At 30.5% G+C, this 23,068-nt stretch overlaps 1 protein-coding gene across 1 annotated transcript in view; it reads right to left on the bottom strand.

Annotated features, from left to right (window-relative positions):
• The window catches only part of LOC130974172 (MLO-like protein 6), a 28,915-nt gene extending 14,043 nt beyond the window's left edge, over positions 1-14,872 (bottom strand). Inside the window, exons 1-8 of the mRNA XM_057898935.1 lie at positions 14,620-14,872; positions 14,403-14,460; positions 14,048-14,298; positions 13,240-13,356; positions 13,054-13,114; positions 5,494-5,582; positions 1,758-1,832; positions 1,560-1,654 (exon numbers count right to left, since the gene is read on the bottom strand). Of these exons, the coding sequence (XP_057754918.1) occupies positions 1,560-1,654; positions 1,758-1,832; positions 5,494-5,582; positions 13,054-13,114; positions 13,240-13,356; positions 14,048-14,298; positions 14,403-14,460; positions 14,620-14,742 (869 nt within the window). The 5' untranslated portion in view covers positions 14,743-14,872. The remainder of the gene's footprint in view (positions 1-1,559; positions 1,655-1,757; positions 1,833-5,493; positions 5,583-13,053; positions 13,115-13,239; positions 13,357-14,047; positions 14,299-14,402; positions 14,461-14,619) is intronic.
• Between the last annotated feature and the right edge of the window lie 8,196 nt (positions 14,873-23,068).

The following is a 23,068-nucleotide window of genomic DNA, read 5'->3' on the forward strand; positions in this document are numbered from 1 at the left end:
GTTTGACGAGGCTGGTTTCCACCCTAGCCGTAATGACCATGGGTAGGTTCTCAGGTACCTCGTCGAACCAATGATCCTCTGGCCCGAAGGAAATAGTTGGGGACCTCTTGGAGCTTTGTGCCGGCGAGGAGGAAACTGTTTCGGTTGGAGGTTCTTCCTCAACTCTCGGGGAACTGAGAGTAGTCAGGGTCGGAGGTCTGCTGACGATGCTCCTGATCTACTAGTTGGTGCTCCAGGTTCTGCACCCTGTGGCACAGCTCCTGCATTATTCTGACGCTGTCACTGCCCGTTCCCCCGAAGGGGCGCCTCTCTTGAGCTCTCGACTGGAACCCGGTTCGTCGGGGAGGGGATCTTAATCTTTCACGGGGCGAGGCAACGGAGGCCGCCCCCTCGGGGGCTGCTGCGCGCCCGTGGTCCCCTGGACCTGGCATGATCTCCATTTAGCTTCGTTCGATCCCCACAGACGGCGCCAATGTTCGGTAGGTCGGGTATCGGACGGTTCGGGTTGGTATCCTGGTCGATAAAGAGGGTGTCTTGCCTAGTCGTGAGCTCCCGGGCTGGCGAAGACAATGTTCCGAGTACTTCGTGCAAGGAGTGAGGGGTGTCACCTGCAAAGACACTTTGACGCTCTAGTCAGTAGAGTGTGCAGGCGAAAAAGGGTGAGTGATAGGTGACGTAACTTGGGGGAAGGGTATGTCCCTCCCCATTTATACCGTGTCAGAGGTGGGCCCTGTAAGGACAGGCCCACCTCCTTTGAGACCTCCCTTGCACAGCTGTAGAGCAGTTGTCAAGGACGCGTGTCCGGGTCGGCGATCGAAGCGCCTCGCTCCCAACCGTTCGGATCGGGTGGTGCCCGGGTCGGGCCGGCCCATATTTAGTTTGGGCCAGGCCGTAACAATTATAAAAGGAGGATTTTAATATAGAAAAGAAAAATGTGGTACCATATAACATTTCTTGTGTATATATGACTTGTCGGAATTTTTTTAAATAAATAATTTAATTATTTTATTGCATGTATTTTGTTTATAAGCAAAATATTTAAAGTTTGAAAAAATACACATATCTTAATTGCAGTGTAAATAAAATACGTATATTATTATAAAAATAAATTATAATAATCTAAATTTTAATACTTAAAAGAGTACTTACAAATTTTATTTAAATTTATTTTTAAATTTATAATAAGTACAAGAAATACATATATTTAAATTTTTAATATTTAGAAGAGTATATAAAAATTTTATTTAAATTTATTCAACTTCCAGTATTTTTAGTTTAGCATCTTCTTTTATCGTTTATTGAAATTTTTCGTTTATTGGTTTTTCTTTTCTGAATTCTTATAAATTAGATTTGAAACAACCATTAATCTGTTAAAGTAGCTGCATGCTAAAAAATTAAAATATTAGATTAATGTAAATATTTTCGGTCTTTAAATTATTTTAAATTTAAATTATTTACACTGTAAACGAGATAAATAATAAAATATAAAAATATAAATTGGTGTTCAAATTATATATATTGATAAATAAAATATTTATTTAAAAAAAATCATAACTAACCTTATTCCTACAACGATTTTGAAATCCTCTTCAAGTGATCTATGTATATACTTCTGGAAATCAAATTTGGCTTCACTTCCTGGTGCCAAATGTGCCTAGAATAATCACACATGTTCTATTATATTATATACTTGGAAGCCCTTTTAAGTTAAGGAAAAAAAAAAAGATAGTATCTTTCTTTTTTAATTACAAACTCACCATGATAAATCCATGTCGTAATGCTACATAGTCAGCTTTAGTAACTGATCCGTAGAATTGTCTAAAGAAGCTCACCTAAATTCAGCAAAATAAGAAAGAAATTCATTTGTCGGTGTCACTCAAAGCAAGTCTAATGCTCATTTTCATTTTAATTTTATTTTGAGTCTTATAAATAATAATTTAATTAAGAGTAATTATTTAAATTAATTTTTGAAGTTTTTAAAATTAAGCACTTTAATTTCTTAGATTTTAAAATATATAAAATAATCCTTTAATATTTAATTTTGTTAGACACTATTAGTTATTAACCGTATACTGACGTAAAATGTTGACTCGCATACATAGCTATTAAGTATTTACGTGTGTAATATAGACAAATTAATTCTAAAAATAAAGTACAATATTTAAAAGAAGTATTTTTGTTTAATTACAAACTCCTAATACTTTGCAACACTTGAAAAAAAAGTCTTGGCAAATTAAGTATTTTATTCATGTTTTTTAAAAATTTTAGATTTTAGTGGTTATAAAATTACATAAAATAGACTTATTGCAGTTAAAACTATTTGTGTCACTACAATTAATAGTTATATAAAAAATATATTTTTCACTTATAAATATTTTTCTAAGTTTATTTAATGTCAATATCTTAGGAGTTTAGATATAGAGTTCTGCTGCACATACGAGTCTTCTTGGCATACAAATCATACCAGCCACTTACATAACGAGCGCGTGTCACGTTGTTCCTCTTTGTATCCTGCATTCCTCTTCCTCCTCCTCCTCGTCTTCCTTCTTCTTCTCCTTCTTCTTTGCGTTTCTCCTCCTTTTTCTTCGCTTGTTTCATCTTCGTCGTCGTTTTTTATTACTGTTGTTGTGACTGCATTTTTTTTCTCATCTTTCTATTGATTTTGCAACATTATGAAATTTTTTCTTCTTTGTTTGATTTTTTTCTCCCAAAAAGAATTATAACAATATGAAATAAGAAGATGATGAAGAAGAAGCAGCTGAAGATGAGGAGGAGGAGGAGAAAGAATTTTGAATTATGTAGAACTTATCAGCACACATACACCAAAAATTCATAAATAATACACTCGAATATCTTTGTGTTACACCCAAATATCTTTGTGTTACACCCAAATTTGCTGCAAATACAGAAAAATGTTTCTTCTAATGCTGCATTTCTTCTTCTTCTTCTTCTTCTTCTTCTTTTCTTTCCTTATTTCTTTCTTTGTTTTAGTTGAATGAATATAAGTTCATCCTCTTCCAAGTAATTTTGCAGCATTATATGTTTCTTCTTCTTCTTTGTTTGATTTTTTTATTTTTATTCTTGATAAAAGAGTGCAACAAGAAAAAACTTGAGAAGGTAAAATAAAAAGAAAAAGATGAATAAGAAAAAAAGAAGAAGAAGATGGTGATGATGATAAAAAAAAAAGAAGAAGTAGCAGAAGATAAGGAGGACGAAAAGGAAGAGTTTTGAATTATGCAGAACTTATTAGCACACATATTCCAAAAATTCTTTTAGAATACACTCGAATATCTTCTTGTTACACCCAAATATCTTCGTGTTACACCCAAATTTGCTGCAAATACAGAAAAATATTTTCTCTAATGCTGCATTTTTTTCTTCCTTTTTTTTCTTATTTTTTTCTTTCTTTTAATTGAATGAATGTAAGTTCATCCTCTTCCAAGTAATTTTGCAGCATTATGTGTTTCTTCTTCTTCTTTGTTTGATTTTTTGTTTTTATTCTTGTTAAAAGAGTACAACAAGAAGAAACTTGAGAAGATAAAACAAAAAAAAGATGATAATAATGATGATGAAAAAGAAGAAGAAGAAGCAGTAGAAGATAAGGAGGAGGGAGAAGAAGAGTTTTAAATTATGCAGAATTTATCAGCACATGTGCCCTCAAAATTCTTAAACAATACACCTAAATATCTTCGTTTTACACCCAAATATCTTCGTGTTAGACCCAAATTTAATGGAAATACAGAAAAATATTTTCTTTAATGCAGAACTTTTACATTACATTCAATTCAATCCATCAACGATGAAACATTTTTCACATGCAGAATCATAAACTACTAACGAAAAAATTAAGTAGAATTGAATCACACCTCAACCACTTAATTGGATTCAAAACAATAATCAATTTTGTTTTGGTTCAATTGACAATCTGAACTTGAATTATTCATTATCTTCAACAACGAGATAACTAATGATGAAGGAGAAGGAGAAAAAAGAAGGAAGAGAAGAAATTCCAACGAAAAAAGGAGGAAGAGGAGGATGTGGTGTTGGTGTTGGTAACGACGATAATGAAAGAGAAAAATAACGAAGAAGAAGAAGGTGCAGCAAGAAGAAAAAGAAAAAGAACGTGCGGTAACGGCACGAAGAAGAACGTGCGCGCGTGAATATAAATAACTTGTATAGACTTGTAATAAAAAAATGACTTGTATGTGGAGAATAATTGTTAGATATATAAATAATGACCTTTATAACGCAACAATGTTTTTATATTACATTTTAGTGTTAGTGAATAAAATTTATCTTTTAGTTTATATTTTGTGTTTTTGTATTCTTTATTTATTATATATTTTTTTATAATATTTTATTATTCTGATTAATAAAAATATTATAAGACATTGACTTTTGAAAAAGATTAAAAATATTCGAATGGATGGTTTTGGAATTTTAAAAAATTTTAAAGATTATTTTGAGATTTTTCAAATTTTTTACGGACTATTTTGTACTTTATCTTGGAGACTAATTTGTCCATCTTGCACATGTGAACACTTAATGGCTACATTTGTAAGTTAACATTCTACATTAACAGTTACCGTTAGTGACTAACGGATGAAGATTGTATTGCCTAATAAAACTAAACGTTAAAAATTGTTTTGAATATTTTAAAACTGGAGGGACTAAAGTATTCGATTTCAAAAACTTCATGGACTAATAATTTTGGTAATTACTCTTTAATTAAATTTTATATTACTTTTAGAGTATATATTCAAATGGGTTCCTAAAGATTTTGCGTTAAATGATTTCATCTCTAAAATAGTTTTATTACATTGAAGTCCATGAACTTTAGAAAAGTAAGACATATAAGCTTCTATATCTTAGTCAGATTTATTGTTTTCACTTAGACAAATAAATCGTTAAAAGTGTGACGGAAAAAACTATATGTTTTACGTTTATAAAGTTTAAAAAACTCAACGTAATAAAATTTTATTGTAAACAAAAATATCAATATAAAATTTTTAAAGACCTATTTAAATATATACTTACTTTTAATTATTATTCCATCAACATAAAAATAAAAAAAAAGAGTTTATTTGTCTGACATTTAGAGTCACTACTTAGAACAACTCTAATATTAATTTTTATTTTAATGTTATTTTAGATCTCAAAAAAAATAATTTAATTAAATTTTATATTATTTTTAATTATCTTATTAATATAATTAAATAAATATATTTTTTAAATATTTTATTAAGATAATACTATCTTTTTAAAGTTAGATTAATTTTAATATAAATTTTAATATTAAATCAGTTTATTTTTTATAAATATAAAAATAATACTCCAAAATATTTCATTATAATTGTTCTTATAGCAAACTAATTCTAACCACCCAAGATTCAGAACCCGCGTCTAGCTTATTTGTTAATCTGGCAATAATAACCCAGTTTAAGAAATTTAAGTAAATGATTAATCATTAATGTATAATAATTGTGAACTTACAATCCATAAGGAAACTGACGTCCGACTCCATGCACTCAAGTGTCTTCGTCCAAATGTTGTGTCCCTTGCAAACCTGAACCTTTCAGGATCTGCATTTCAGATTTAAAATAAAGTTAAGCCATCTGATTCGTCCATGCATAAACGATTGAAAATAAAAATAATAGACATACTCCAATTGGTCCTATCATTTTTAGTTTCGCAGAAACAAAATTAATCTCTAAATAAAAAAAATTAATTATCCTGCAGACTTTATACTTTTTATTTAATTGAGTGCTTATATTTTTTTAATTGAATTTTTAAGTATTATTTAATTTTTTTTAATTAAATCTCTACTATTACAAAAACGTTTGAAATAACCGAATATTCGGTTAAAAATTTGAATATTCTAAAATTAAGGATACTAAACTTAATCGAGGACATCTGAATATTTTCTAAATTTTAAAAATCACTATTTTTTTCAATCTTCAATGCTTCTTTTCTTGATAGTGAGTTTTGCTTCTTCTTCTCCTCTATCATTGTTCTGTCCTCCATCAGTGTCGCTGTTTCGCCATTCACCATTGTGATTGTCTGCTTTTCCTTCCTAGAGGCATTACTTGCTATCGCCACACCAACCATTTTGCAAACCTTCGTTTCCACCTTTTCCTTCACGACGGCACCATCTTCGGTGTAGTTTCTGACCGTGTGTTGTGCCATCATCGTCGCGTTGGGTGGTTTTGGCGGTTATCTAGATTATTTCTTTATTATTTTAATGTTGAGGGTAATTAATTATAGTAGGAGTATATAAGGTTAACCACCAAATATTTGTTTTAGTTTTCTGTTTTCATTCATTTAAAAAATTTTAAAATGAGAAAAACTCATTTTTGTCTTTCTCTCAACTTTCACTCTTCCCCTTTCATCAAACCATTAACATCACAACTGGAATAGCCTAAGACATGAGAGTAATCAAGTTGTGAATCGAATTAAAAGGTTGTGAACCGCCAATAGTTGCCAATGACGCCGTTTTCTTTCTTTTCCATATATTTTCTTCGACATTTTCTTTTCCCCTTTCTTACCTCTTCTTTCAAACTCATCCAATAGAGTTTGATAAGAGATTATTTCACAAGATTCTTTCTTGGTGAACATAATTGTTCCGTATCAACGAGTTGGAAGGAAGAAGAAGATCTGAATTCTTATTATTCTGTGATTCATTGATTTCTAAAAAATGGTGAATATGGTGAACAGATCCTCGACGGGTGGTTTTGACCACCAAAGTAATGCCAATCTCCTTCATCAATTCACGAATCTTCAATCTCAAATTTTGAAAAGTAACACAAATCTGATTCAAGATCAATTAAACCCTTATTTTCTCCACCCTAGAGAAAGTCTAAGTAGTAGAGGTCGTGGAACTACAATGGCATGCTCTCATTGTAACAAGCAAGGTCACACAAAATATATGTGCTATAAGAAGCATGAGTACTTCTCCCATTTTCAGCAACGACAGCAACATAACACCACAATCAATCACGTGATCACTGAGGAGCATGATGATACCATTGCATTACATTTTAATGCAAGAATTATGAACATTATCACTCTAAAATCTGCACTATGTGTCATTGACTCCGGTGCAACAGATCATGTGACTTTCGACTTGAAACATTTTCCAAGCTTTTAAAATATTGCCCCAATCAATATGATATTGGCAAATGGGACCAAAATTGTCAGTACTATCATTGGCATAATTACTTTCTGTAAATTTTTTTCTAAAAAATATTTTATACATTCTCTCTTTTGGTTTCAAATTGATCTCTATGTCAAAATTAATCTCAAATTTATATTGGCAATTGTTAATTGATGATAAGTATTGTGAGATACAAGATTAATCCACATCAAAGATGATTAGCATTACTAAGTATAGAGAAGGGTTATATACAATGAGTAGAGAACTAGAATTCTCTCACTTTTTTCCTCCTCCAACAAAGCAAGCTTCATTGGCGGCAACTACGACTACTACTCATCACATAACACCTTCACACACTAAGCACAACAACATTTTGCATCTTAGATTAGGACACATACCCATGCATAAACTAATTTTAATGTAGAAATATTATCCTTTTTATAGATTTTATTACTTCAAAACTTCCTTGTGACTCATGTCATTTTGCCAAACAAAAGAAATTATCTTTTGATCTTAGTACAACTAAAATAAAAGATTATTTTGACTTTGTTTATATGAATATCTGGGGTCCTATTTCTGTCCTTTCCAATGAAGGACATAGGTATTTTTTGACTATGGTGGATGGTAAGAGCAGATTCACCTGAATTTTTTTATGAAAATCAAATCTGAAGCATCACAATTGGTTATTAATTTTGTCAATTTTATCAAAGTAAAAATTGAAAAACAAGTTAAGTGTATAAGGACTGACAATGGGACAAAATTCACTCTAAAATCATTTTTGTATCAACTAGCATTTTACATCAAATTTTTTGTGTAGAAACACCAGAATAAAACGAGATTGTAAAGCGAAAACACAAACACATTTTAGGTGTTGCTAGAGCACTGTTATTTCAATCAGGAATTTCACATTTTTTTGGCAATACGCAGTTGCTCACACTATTCATCTAATTAATAGGCTGCGCAGCACTAAAGTGGATAATGCTAGTCCTTATAAGCTTTTGTATGGTAACATACCTAACCTTTCATATTTAAGAGTATTTGGTTCTCTTGCATATGTCTCCACATTAATAAATTCAAGAACAAAATTAGACTCAAGAGCTAGGAAAACAACTTTTTTTGGTTTTAAATTTAGAACAAAGGGTTTTCGACATATTGATTTAAAATCAAAAGAAATTTTCATATCTAGAAGTGTAACCTTCTATGAAACTCACTTTCTATTTTCACATTCCACCAGCACTGACATTCCTGTAGCACTCACTCGTACTCCACAATATATTGATCTTTCTCAATATAATACACCATTCACACATCATGTAATCACCCATACATACCACACTCATATATTCAAGTGAATATTTCTCAAGCTCAATGCATTTACCAATTTTCTCACACACCATTGCATCCATTACCATATCACATACTAACAATGTACCAATTTCACAAAATTACGACATCACATGAAAGAATGAAGAAACCACCCTTATTTGAAGGATTACCATTGTATGATAACCCACGTAGCTCGCTCTAGCAACTTTACCAACTCTAACTCTTTATATCCTATCTCACAATACTTGTCATATGATAAACTAACCTCAAAATATAAGTCCCTTTCTCTAGCTATCACCTCAAATCTAGAACCTAACACTTATGAGGAAGCGGCTGCACATGAATATTGGAGAAAGGAAATACAAGTTGAATTGGCAACTCTAGATCAGAACAAAACTTGGTGACTCACTAAACTCCCAAAAGGCAAGAAGGCTATGGATTGCAAATGGGTTTTTTGAGTAAAATGCAGTCTTGATGGCACCATAGATAGGCACAAAGCTAGGCTAGTTGCAAAAGGATTCACTCAAGTGTAAGAAGTGGATTATGGTGATACTTTTAGTCCAGTTGGCAAAATGACTACTCTACGAGTAATGTTAGCATTAGCAGCGGCAAAAAATGACATTTGAAACAACTGGACGTCAATACTACCTTCCTTCGTTGAGATTTGGATAAGGAAGTTTATATCAGGATACCACCAGATTTGGTTCTGTCACAACCAGGTTTGGTTTGTAAATTGCAAAAGTCTCTATATGAGCTTAAACAAGTAAAATGGAACATTAAGCTCACTCAGACTCTTGTTGATGCTGGTTATATGCAGTTTTTTAATGATCATTCCCTCTTCATCAAAAAACAATCTGAAATCTTCACTACCATCATAGTATATGTGGATGACTTAGTTTTAACCAGAGATGAAATTGGTAAAATCAATTCCATCAAGCAAATTTTGGATGACAAATCAAAATAAAGGATCTTGGTGATCTCAAGTATTTCTTGGGAATGGATGTAGCACGCTCTAACTTTGGAATTCACATTTATCAGCGGAAGTACGCCATGGACCTTCTCAAGGATTTTGGTTATCTAGATTGCAAGCCTCTCTCCACTCCATTTGATTATAGTCAGAAACTTTTGAAGGAGTCAAGTACCGTTTTAACAGACAATACTACTTATAGACATCTCATCGACTGACACCTTTACCTCACAAACACTAGACTTGATATATTTTATGCTGTGGGACATTTGAACCCGTTTTTGGATTGTGCAACTACTTCTCACCTACAGACTACTTTCTGTGTACTCCGATGTTTAAAAGGTAGACCTGCAACTAGTCTATTTTTTTCTCTACTTCTGATATGCATCTCACCGGATTTACCGACGATGAGTGGGCTACCTGTGCCGATACCTGTTGCTCTGTTTCGGTTATTGCTTCATGCTTGGGAGCTCTCTTGTTAGCTGAAAGAGTAAGAAGCAAACCACCGCTACCAAGTCCTCTACAGAAGTTGAATACAGGTTTTTTGCTGTTGTCACTTGTGAAGCTAGTTGGTTATCTTTCTTAATGGATTTCATTGGTTTGCCTCTTCCAAAGTCTATTACTCTACTGAAAATCAGTCATCCATTCACATTGCCAATAATCTCATCTTTCTTGAAAGAACTAAACATATTGAAGTGGACATTCAAATTATTTGTGAAAAATATTTGTCTGGTCTCATTCATCTTATGATGGTTCGTTCCAAAGACCAACTTGCTGATTTTCTTACCAAAGCTCTGCCACCAGATTCTTTTCTTTCTAATGTTTCCTAGCTAGGATTGTTAGATTTAATTTATACAATTCTAGCTTACGGGAGGGTGTTACCTAAATTATTTTTTTATTAGTTTAATATTGATGATAATTAATTATAGTAGGAGTACATAAGTATATAAGGTTAACTACCAAACATTTTTTTTATTTTCTGTTCTCATTCATTTAAAAACTTTCAAAATGAGAAGAACTCAATTTTCTCCTTCTCTTAACTTTCATTTTTTTCTCTCTCTTTTAGTCCATCAAATCATTAATATCAGAGTTTGAATAGTTTAGCACTTGAGATTTTCTTCACTGCCGCTATGAACATTGTTGTATTTCTCAGGCGGTTCTATTCCCACCACGTATGATCACCAACATTTAGAGCTCGTTTATCGCATTTAGGTAGGCTGGTTCTTGAATCAGAAACTCCAATTACATATCTAGTATTATTGTTGTAATTTGAATTTGTGGTAATTTTGTTGTTGAACCTAATTTAAAATTTGTATAATTGAGAATCAAAGTATTTTATTTTGAGTATGAATAAAAAATTCTGCGATTGCATATTTTTTTTATACAATTGTTTCTTTTTCCTGTCTGCATCCAGACCCAGTTCCTTGTGAAATTAACAAAAGTGGTATTGTGACCTTCTCAAAGACAATGAAATTTAAAATTTTACATACCTTTTACTTGGCCTCAGATCTAGTATGAGTTGAACCAATTCGGCGGTATTGAAATACAATTGAACAATTTGTTAGGATACAAAAATTTACGAGGGCAGTTTAATGAACTGTTTTAGTAGAACTTAGTTATTTCCTCTGGTATTTGGAGGCATGATTAGGAAGGAAATCAGTTTGTGTAGTTTTTTTTTTGTCTTCTTTTCATGCAGTGTCTATTTATAGTTTTGAATTGTTTGTGTAAAATGTTTATATTTTTTATTTCCCATATAAAAATAAAAATTTTACCGAGGTGTTAGATTGGTGTTATTGCTCAAATAAAAGGAAGGGGAGGAGATAGTAACGAAGAAGGGGAGTAGTAGAGGACGATGAATGTGAAAATTATAAGTGTAGGGTATATATAAATAAGTAAATTCATACTTCATTAATGTTTTTTAGATGTTTAACGTTAGCAGGGATTTAACTAAAAAAATTAAATGGTATAGAAATTCAATTAAAAAAATATAAGAAATTAATTAAAAATTTAATAAAATTATAAGAACTTACAGAATAATTACAGCTAAAAAAAATAAATTGGTCACTAATCTTTTAAAAGTTAAGATAATTTAATTCTTCAACTATATTCATTTTTAGAAAAAAGAAATGAATTTGTCTCTATTAAAAATGTTATGGATTAATTTAAAAGGTTAGTAACAATTAATTGTCTATCATATAAATAAATAGTGACCAATATGTCTTTTCTTTTAACTTATCTAAAAACATACATCAGAGATCATAATTTAGGTTTTAGGGTATTATTCTAAAACTAAAGTAAAACTACTAGACGTGGACAATTTTAAAAATATGAGTGATATATATATATATATATATATAGAACAAATTAGTTCTTAATAATTTTTTTCGACAAAATGATTCCCAAAATTTTAGAATATCAAATAAACTAATTTGTGATCAACTAAAAAAGTTAAATCAACTTCGATTTTTTTTTTTTTGCTAAAAAAAATAATTGAATCTTTAATTTTTTAAATAAAAAATATAATTGAGAGATTAAATAATTTTCTAAAATTTTAATATACAAGTTTTTTAGACCTGATCTCCGGTCTCTTTTTCGAAACGGTCATCAAATTCAACATGTGATGAGACACTCAAACAACGCGCTTCTCGCCTAATCATGAAACGGCCAGGAACTCTCCAAATTTTCGACCTCGACTGGAAAAATCAAACAACGATCTCCTTGCCAAACCACAACGGCGAGGAAAAGGTTTCTCCAGCAATGAGACCGAGCACCCTCACTCTTTCGCTCCGGGGGCAATTGTTACGGATCCGGCCCACGGATCCTACACCCGGAACAGTTCCCAAACCTGGTTATCCGGGTTCGACCTACTTCGCCCTTTAGAAGGTCCAGAACTGGTCCACTAGAACTTCTAACCAACAATCAAATTCAAATACCTCCCTTATCTTAACCAAATAAGATAAAATAAGATAATTACCTTCGCCTATATAAAGGGGCGCTCTAGACCCCCTCAGGTACTCATTCATTCCTCACACCTTATACCTCTTAGATCCATTCTGACTTGAGCGTCGAAATGTCTTTGCAGATACCACCTCCCGTTACTCCAGTTAAATAATCTAACATCCGCCTTGACCCGCAAGTTCTCAATCCATCTCTCAACCCGTACTAGAGACATCATGTACAACAAGTTAGGAGACTAATTTGTCTATTTGTTTTATCTAACATGAATTTATCTAATATTTTAAAAAGTCAATAATTAATTTGTCAATTTTCTTTTATTTATAATTTCTTCTAAGTTTAAAAAAAACAATCCTGTTAACTAACAATCCTGCTAATTTTTTTATTACGAGAAAATTATGAATATTTTTATGCTTAATTTTGTCAAAAAAACGCTTTTATAATTTCTTCTAATTTTAAGAAAATACGAATTATTTTATGCTTAATTTTATCACGTGTCATTATTGTAGCGTTTTAACAGCCACGGCGTACAACGTAAACGCCGAGAGTACGGAATCGCTGGGATTCTTTGGCAACTGGCAAGTTGGTAGCAGGTATAAAATTAGTCATTTAATTAGTTTAATTAAATGTAGGCAATTAAAGTCAACGTTACCGTTGTAGAATTGATATTCAATTGTTTTTGTTTCGTCCTCCCATTTCTTCCATCGTCTCATCTGTTATCGATCCATTAAATCACACAATTAATTAAGTTTCTAATACCATGACTAAACGAAGGACAGAAATAAGGTCCCATAATATTCAATTTCATAGAATATGTAAGGGGAAAATAGAAGTGTACCTTGGTTCTTCCCAAAGCTAGTGTTATAATACATTGTAGTATATGAAAAATTGCCAGGACAAAAATGAATATATGGAGCTGGTGAATTCCATATGCAGAAACAAAAGCAACCTTTCCCTGGAAGATAAAGAGAAATTATTATTATTATTATTATTATTATTATTATTATTATTATTATTATTATTATTATTATTATTATCGATTTTATAATTTTTTAAACATCCTTATATGTTCTACTAACATAACACATGACAAATTTAAAATTAATGACTAATTAAACATTTCTCTACAAATTATATAATTAGTTTTGACTTTTTTTTAATAAAAGAAAAGTTTCATAATTGATTTTATTGGTAATTTTATTATTAATTATTTCCGGCCGGCGATAATTCATGGGCATTAACCCAATAAGAATAACAATAACAAGAAAGAAAACATTAGGACGGGGACTTTTTTTATTAATTGATCGAAGTATATAGATTTGTTCTATAATATTTTAAAATTTTTTTAAAATTATTCAAAATATTTAATTCCATTTAATTTTACTCTCAAGATTTAGAATAATTTTTGCCAAAGAGATACAGTTCAAATGGCATAATTTTCTATCTTCATTTAAAAATTTGGGATTTTAATTTCACTCTTAACTTAAAAAAAAAAAATTTAGATTAATTTTTTAAACATTACCCTTCTCATTTTCATTATCATCATCATCAATCTCTTTTACTCTTAATTTCTTCACCCTTCTTCTTGGGCAAAAATTAGAATCAAAAGATTGAAGAGTGAAATCGTTAAAGGTGTTGAAACTTGCCTTTTCTGCACACTTGTCGTATCCCTTTGTAGCAAGAACACGGCGAGGTATGTTGCCTAAATACTCTAAGAGTTTTCGACGATTACCATCATCACCATCATCATTATCAGAATCTTCGTAACCAGATTTACTTTTCTTTGGGACAGCACATGGATGCCACGTTGAAGCAACATTCTTTGATATGCATATTCTAGAAATTGGATTTTGGAACACCGTGAGGAGTAGAGATATGAATCCCAACAAGATAAGCTCTGAAACAGAACATAGTAACTTGTTAGAAAATTTTGCTTCTTTTTTTATAGAATTTAACATTGGAGGTGAAGTTGAAAAAAGAAAATAAAAAAAATACAAGTACCTCCTTTAACCTTCTCTAATGCTTCATAAAGAGCAGTTTTGTTATTTCTTTTGAGCCACTGCAGACAAATAACGAGTAAAGTACTAATTCACAATATGATGAATTCATTATGATATATATATATATATATATATATAGTTAGAACCATATCAATTTTTAACATTTACGAAATGGAAATTTTGACAAATTGAAACCTGTCCAACGCTCATTTTATTACCTTTCCAATAGCATGAATAATATGTTCTATGATGATTGAAATAGCAAGCAAAACAAAGCACACAATTGCAACAGCCCAGGTTGGCGTTTCCTCCAACGTTCGCTCTTTTTCTCCACCAGCCATATTTATATAATATTTTTATTGTAAATTTTTATGAATCATAAGAGACAGAAAAGAATTGCAAGCAGAGGTTCAGAAGATTGGATAGATAGATAGATGGATATATATAATAAGGAACTCAAGGAAGGACATCTAACTGGAACACTAGAAAGTGATTGTGTCGTGTATTTTGGTTTAGCTTAAAGAAATTAAATATATAAAGTTGGATTGGATATTATTACTGATACAAAGATATAGATAATGAAAATAGAAAGTGTTTCACGGTAGCGATAGGAAAAAAAATTGTTTTTAACTTTTTATTTTATGGAAGATTGCATTCAAATTCAACGTAAAATTAAACAAGTTGGAATATCGTCGTATTCATGACGGTGAAATTTTCAGAGAGAGATAGATATTAAAGGAAAGAAAGAAGGTAACGCACATCAGAGATTAGAGAAAGCAAGATTATATTCATTTTATTTGACAAGTTGAGAGCAATATGTTTTGTCTGGTCAATGGAAGGAAGGAGGAAATAAACACAAGAGTGAGAGACGGGCGAATAAGTTCCGTACCCATGACAAATGGACTTCTTTTTAAGTCAACAATTAATGCACTTCTTTTTCCCTGGCTGGTAGTAGAAGATAATAACGGGAGTTGAATTTTCCGCAATGGGAGCCACTTCGTTAAAACTGCGAAGATAATCTTTTTACAAGACAGAGCACAATAATTATAGAGCAATGTTAGGGGCAATAATATTTGTGATTGGTAGCCATTAACTAGTTATCAATGATAATTTGATGATGTGAAATTGGTGTGAGATTTTATCTAATGGCTCACCTTTCTCTACTGGTTACATGCTGGCCAAAATGCAATAAAATTGCTAGCCTCCTAGACTTTTCCATAATTATATATGTGTTTATTGGATGTGTCATATTTATATACACTATTAAATTTGATTAGATGAAAATTAGAGGCTAATATAAAAGAAGAACATTGATAAACTCTAATAAATACAGAATATTCTAATATATAAATAAATATTTTAAATGACAATATTTTAATACACAATATTTTAAATAATAACAGAATCTTTTATTCTTAAATAATTAAATATAAAATATATGAATACAAAAATATGAGTATTCTTTATTCAATAAAATTAATTATTATGCAAAAAAAATTTATGATATTAAAAAATCATATTAAAATAAAACTTTAAACTATAACATAAAAATATAAAATAATTAAAATTTTATTTTATATTACTTGATAAATAATTAGATTATTATATTTAAAATTTATTAACTAACTAATTTTATTAAGAATATTATTATATAATATAATTTTTTATCAAAATATTTTAAAAATATAATTTATTTAAAATATTATATATAATACATGAAAATATTAATTTTTTTATTTTTTTAATTTTTTTAAAAAAATAAATAATATAATTCTAAAAGCATGCCTATCATATTACATATTTACTTATATTAGTAAGGCCTAAACTAATCAAACTTACGTAATTAAAAATATAAAACATATAAATACAAAAAAAATAAAAATATTTTAAAAATATTATGACATTTGTACACTAATTTTTCACACACACACACATATATATATTAATATAAATTTGTTCAAGTTAAAGAATAAAAAATTTAACTAAAACAATAAAAAAACTTGAAAATAATAAAAACAAAAAATGATCTGATTATAAATATATAATTTTAAATATTATATATATAAAACTTTAAATGTTAATTTTAATAAATAAAAAATATTTATTTTTTATATTTATATGTTTTATATTTTTAATTAGATAAGTTTGATTAGTTTAGATCTTACTAATATAAGTAAATATATAATGTGATAGGCATGTATTTAGAATTATATTATTTTTACTCTGTTTTCCTAAAAAAATTGAAAAAAATAAAAAAATTAATATTTTCATGTATTATATATAATATTTTCAATAAATTATATTTTTAAAATATTTTGATAAAAAATTATTTTATATAATAATATTTTTAACAAAATTAATTAATTAATAAATTTTGAATATAATAATCTAATTATTTGTCAAGTAATATAAAGTAAAATTTTAATTATTTTATATTTTTATGTTATAGTTTAAAATTTTATTTTAATATGATTTTTTAATATTATAAATTTTTTTATATAATAATTAATCTTATTAAATAAAGAATATTCATATTTTTGTATTTATATGTTTTATATTTAATTATTTAAGAATAAAAGATTTTGTTACTATTTAAAGTATTGTCATTTAAAGTATTTATTTACGTACTATGATATTTTGTATTTATTAAAATCTATCAATACTCTTCTTTTATATTAGCATTTGATTTTCATCTAATCAAATTTAATGTTCTATATAAATGTGGCACATCCAATAAACACATAATAGTTGCGTTCGTTTTAGACATATCCATAGTATCTTCACCAATTAACACTTGACATGTGACAACGATTAAACTCAAATGTGGTTTATTTTTAATGGTTTTTTTTCTTATAAACAATTTTTGTATCTGAATCAATTAATGATACAGTTTTACTATAAGTGTAAGTTTTTTTGGCAAATAAGTCAAAACAAATTATTCCTAACCAAACAAATTTTTTTTATTTTTTTTCTTTTAGTTGAATGAATGTAGGTTCATACTCTTTAAATAATTTTGTAGTATTATGTATTTCTTCTTTTTTTTTGTTTGATTTTTTTTATTCTTGTTAAGAGAATAAAATAAGAAGAAACTTTAGAAAGTAAAATAAGAAAAAAAATGAATTAAAAAAAGAAAAATGATGATGATGAAGATGATGAAAAAGAAGAAGAAGAAGAAGAAGTAGAAGATGAGGAGAAGGAAGAGGACGAGTTTTGAATTATGCAGAACTTATTAGTACAAATACATAAAAAATTCTTAACAATACATATAAATGTTTTAGTTTTACACCAAAATTTACTACAAATACACAAAATTATTTTTTTAATGCTGTATTTTTTTCTTCTTCTGCTTTTTTTTAATTTCTTTTTTTTTTCTTTTAGTTGAATGAATGTAGGTTCATCCTCTTCCAGGTAATTTTGCAGCATTATGTGTTTTTCTTCTTCTTTGTTTGATGTTTTGTTTTTGTTTTTATTCTTGTTAAGAGAATAAAATAAGAAGAAACTTGAGAAGGTAAAACAAAAAAGAGAAAGAAGAAGATGAAGAAGAAGAAGATGATGATGATGATGATGAAGAAGAGATGAGTGATGACGGGAAATTGAATTCCGCACAAACTAACCGGCAAGTGTACCGGATCGTATCAAGTAGTAAAATTCACAAAAGTGAGGTCGATTCCACAGGGATTGATGGATCAAGTAACTTTAGTGAAGTGATTAGTCTAGTTAAGCGAAATATTGAGAGATTTTTGGTGAAATTAACTTGACAGAATGTAAATTGCAGAGAATGTAAATTGCTGAAAGTAAATTGGCAAAAACTTAAGTGGCAAGAAACTTAAATGACTGAAACTTAAATAGCAAGAAAGTAAAAGAGTTGAATTTTAAATTGCAAGAAATGTAAATGACTGAATCTTAGACTGCAAGAAAGTAAAATTGTAGAATCTAAATTGCAGTGAAACTTAAATTGCATGAATTATAAAGGAAATGGGTGCAGGGAATCAAATCAGCAGTAAACAATTGAAAATTACAGTAAATTCAAAGAGATCTAAATTAAAGAAATTCAAAGAAAATAATTCATCAGGGATTGGAGATATCATAATCCATCATGAATCAAATGGGTCTCAACTCCTTTCTCAATCATATGAGTAGATCTATGGTGGATTGAAATTGATTGGATCCCAATTCCTTGGCAATCCAATCTCTCTAATCACAATCAACCTTGCCAATCTCTCTTTTTAAAATTTTCTTGCCATGCCATCTTTTAGCTCTCTCCTTGTATATCTTAGCATTCTCATAAGCTTCTAATCTGAACTCATCTAACTCATTGAGTTGTAATAGCCTTTTCTCTCCTGCTATTTGAGAGTCAAGATTGAGGAACTTAGTGGCCCAGAAAGCTCCGTGTTCAAGTTCCACAGGTAGGTGACAAGATTTGCCATAGATTAGCTGAAAGGGTGACTTTCCAATTGGAGTTTTGAATGCTGTTCTATATGCCCATAGAGCATCATCCAATTTTCTTGCCCAGTCTTTTCTTGTGACCCCAACTGTCTTCTCCAGGATTCTTTTTAGCTCTCTATTTGCCAATTCAGCCTGCCCATTAGTTTGAGGGTAGTTTGGTATGGCCACTTTATGAATTACCCCATATTTGTGGAGCAACTTTTTCATGTGTCTATTACAAAAGTGGCTGTCACCATCACTAATTAGGCCTTTGGGCACCCCATATCTGTTGAAGATGTGTCTCTTAAGAAATTGAAGAATAATTGGTGCATCACAGGTAGCTGTTGTTATGGCCTCTATCCATTTGGAGACATATTCCACTCTACCAATATGTATTTGAAGGAATATGATGGGGGAAAAGGCCCCATCAAATCTATGCCCCAGAGATCGAACAGTTCCACTTCCAAAAATGAAGTTTTGAGGCATTTCATTCCTCCTTGTTAGTCCTCCAGCTCTTTGACATTCATTGCATTGGTTCACAAATTCTCTGGCATCTTTGAATATGGTTGGCCAATAAAACCCACTTTAAAGCACTTTAGTAACTGTTCTTTCTGGCCCAAAGTGTCCACCATAAGCTGAGCTATGACAGTGCCACAATATGTCTCTCATCTCATTTTTGGGGATACACCTTCTAATCATCCCATCTGGACATCTCTTGAATAGGAAGGGCTCATCCCACAAGAATTTCTTGGCTTCATTGAGCAACTTCTTCCCTTGTTGCTTGGTAAACTCTTGGGAAATTCTTTTTCCTACTTTGTAGTTTGCGATATCAGCAAACCAAGGTGCTTGTTGGACTTGAAGAAGGTGTTCATCTGGGAACTTCTCATTCACTGGTTGTGGTGCATCTTGGTTGACCTCTTGTGGTAGTCTTGACAGATGGTCTGCAACTTGGTTCTCTATTCCTTTCCTATTTCTCACTTCAATGTCAAATTCTTGTAGTAACAGCACTCACCTGATAAGTCTTGGCTTGGCATCCTTTTTATACATGAGATACTTGAGAGCAGCATGATCAGTATATACTATAAGATTTGAACCAATCAAGTATTGTCTAAATTTTTCAAATGCATATACAATTATCAAGAGTTCTTTTTCTGTGATGGTGTAATTTTTTTGTGCCTCATTTAACACTTTACTTGCATAGTATATAACAAGATGCAACTTATCTTTCTTTTGTCCCAATACAACACCAATTGTAACATCACTTGCATCACACATGAGTTCAAAGGGAAGTCTCCATTCTGAAGGTGTGATGATTGGTGCTGTAGTGAGTTTAATTTTCAAGGTTTCAAAGGCATGCTTGCAATTATCATCAAAGATAAAAGGATTGTTTGCCACTAGCAACTTGCTTAGTGGTTAGGCTATTTTTGAAAAATCCTTGATGAATCTTCTGTAAAACCCAGCATGCCCAAGAAAACTTCTCACTGCTTTCACATTGACTGGTATAGGAAGCTTTTCTATGATCTCTATCTTAGCTCTGTCAACTTCTATACCCTTGCTTGAAACCTTATGCCCAAGAACAATACCCTCTGGTACCATGAAATGACATTTTTTCCAATTTAAAACTAAATTTGTTTCTTGGCACCTTTTCAAGACAAGGGTTAGATGATGCATACAAGTATCAAAAGAGTTACCAAAGACAGAAAAGTCATCCATAAAGACCTCTAAAAATTTTTCTACCATGCCAGAGAATATGGAGAGTATACACCTTTGAAAGGTTGCTGGGGCATTGCATAGCCCAAAGGGCATCCTTCTGTAAGCAAAAACTTCAAATGGACAGGTGTAAGATGTCTTTTCTTAGTCTTTAGGATCCACCACTATCTGATTGTATCCAGAGTATCCATCCAAGAAGCAATAGTAGGCATGGCCAATCAATCTTTCTAACATTTGATCAATGAACACTACAAGAAAATGGAACATTTGTAACAAAAAATTTGTATCAAATTTAAAATTGTTACAAAAAAATAGTATTTTGTAATAATAATATGTGATTGTTACAAAAGAATAATATTTTGTAACAACATTACAAGTTGTTACAAAATATGATACTATTTTGTAACAACCTGTTTTATTTTGTTACAAATTATGTTAGTTTTTGTAACGAGACGGTGTTTTGTTACAAAATATTGTAATATTTTGTAACAAAAAAAAAAATAAGTTGCAAAAATTCAAAATATTTTGTAACAAATTTTGTTTTTTGTTTCAAAAACTCTAATTGTTTTGTAACAAAACAACTTTTTGTTTCAAAAACTCCAATTGTTTTGTAACAAAAAATTAATTTGTCAGAAAATTCAATATTGTTTGTAACAAGTTAATTATTTGTCACAAAATATAAATATATTTTATAACAATTTTTTTTCAAAATGTTAAACTTTAAGAGTAAAAAAAATTGTGTATATATTTTTTTCAAAATAATTTTATTTTGTAACATCCTACATTTTTAAAAATCTAAATATAAATAAATTGTGATTTTATTTTATTAAGTTTAAACTTTATAATTTTAGAAATTATTTTATTAGAAATAATTAAATAGATTCGGAGATAATTTCATTATAAATCAATTAAGATTCTTAAGTAATTTTATTATAATTGAATATTTTGAGTAATTTTAGTAATTGAAAAATAAGAAAGAATTATATAGCTTAATTTAAGTAACTTTTATCATGAAAAAGTTATAATTTATTATTAATTTAAAGTTCTTATTTTATAAACTAATCTATTAAGAGTAATTAAATTAGTTTTATTAATATTTGAAGTAAAATTAATTAATACTTTTGTGCAAATTTTATAATTGGTTATTTGAAATTAAAATTCAATAATAGAAGTATTATAGAATTTGTAAGACCTAAAAATTTTAGAAGATTTTATTAAGAACTAATTTAAATTTATTTATCATTAAGTATTTAATCTCTGAAATTATTTTATTAAAGATAATTAAAATAAATTTTGATTAATTGAGTTTAAAGTAATTTAAAGTTTTATCTGATTTTATAATTATCGAATTATTTTCTATATTTAAATTATAAAGTTTAGCAAATGAAAAATAATAAAAAATTTTATATAATTTGGTTTAAATAATTGAGATTTCAGAATTTAATACAAATAATTTTATAAATAAAGAAATTAATTATATTACCTTATAATTTCAATTAGATTATTTGATTTCAAATCAATTAATATTTTAATATAATAAATAATATTTTAGAGTAATTTTACAGATTCAATTAGATTCTAGATTAACCCAAAATTCCCAATTTCATACACACACAAAACCCTATTTTACCCTAAATTAAATCATAACCTCACAGCCACTCACCATCCACCGCCCCCAAGGCTTATAAACCCACATACAGAAGAAATGAAGAAAGGAAAGAGAGAAGTGGGAAGAACCAAGTGGGGAGGAGGAAAGGGAGAGCACAGAGAGCAGAGGGAGGGTTGAGAGAGAGGACGTGCTACTGCCGTCGTCCAGTCGCCGTGCCATAGCTGCTGTTCATACGCCGCCGTCATTCACAAGGGGAGAGACAGAGCTCGCGATGCAGGAGAAGAGAAGCCATCGTCCCGCGTTGATTCCGGTTTCGCCGCGTCATCTCGCCGTCGAGGTCGCAACCACATCCCCGCCGAAGCCGCGCGTTCGTCCCTGGTCGCGCCGCCGCTGTCGTCCAAGGAGCCGCCACCTCTGTTCGTCGACATCGTTCAGGGAAGAAGGAAGAGTCGTGCGAGTGTCAGTGGAGGAGAGAGCCTCTGCTGCGTCACCACCGTGCCTGGGTGCTGCTGTCGAAGCCACCACTGCTACTAGGGTTTGTCGTCGTCAAGCCCCGCGTTGCCGCCGTTGGAGGAGTTTCGTGCGTCGCCGCCACCATCGCCGCCGGTGTGGTCGGAGCCGCTGTTTCTAGTTTGGTCGGAGCCGCTGTCGCTGGTGAGAGAGAGAGGCTAGCCAGTTCTGTTTCTGGTTTCTAAAATCTGACAAGAACTCCATTGCAGCTGCTGGAGTTGCTGTTGCTGTTGCTCTGGCTCCGTTTTGAACCATTAAACCGCAACTGTTTTGGTAAGCCCTACCTTGTTTCTGATTCTACCTTGTTCTACCAATTTGTTTTATCTTAAAGCATGTTGCTGAAACTATTTGTATTGAATAAAGTGCTTATAATAAGTTACGTTGCCGTTGCTGCCACAGTCGCCGGTGAGTCA

This window comes from Arachis stenosperma, chromosome 4 (assembly GCF_014773155.1).
Source record: "Arachis stenosperma cultivar V10309 chromosome 4, arast.V10309.gnm1.PFL2, whole genome shotgun sequence".
Taxonomy (NCBI): domain Eukaryota; kingdom Viridiplantae; phylum Streptophyta; class Magnoliopsida; order Fabales; family Fabaceae; genus Arachis; species Arachis stenosperma.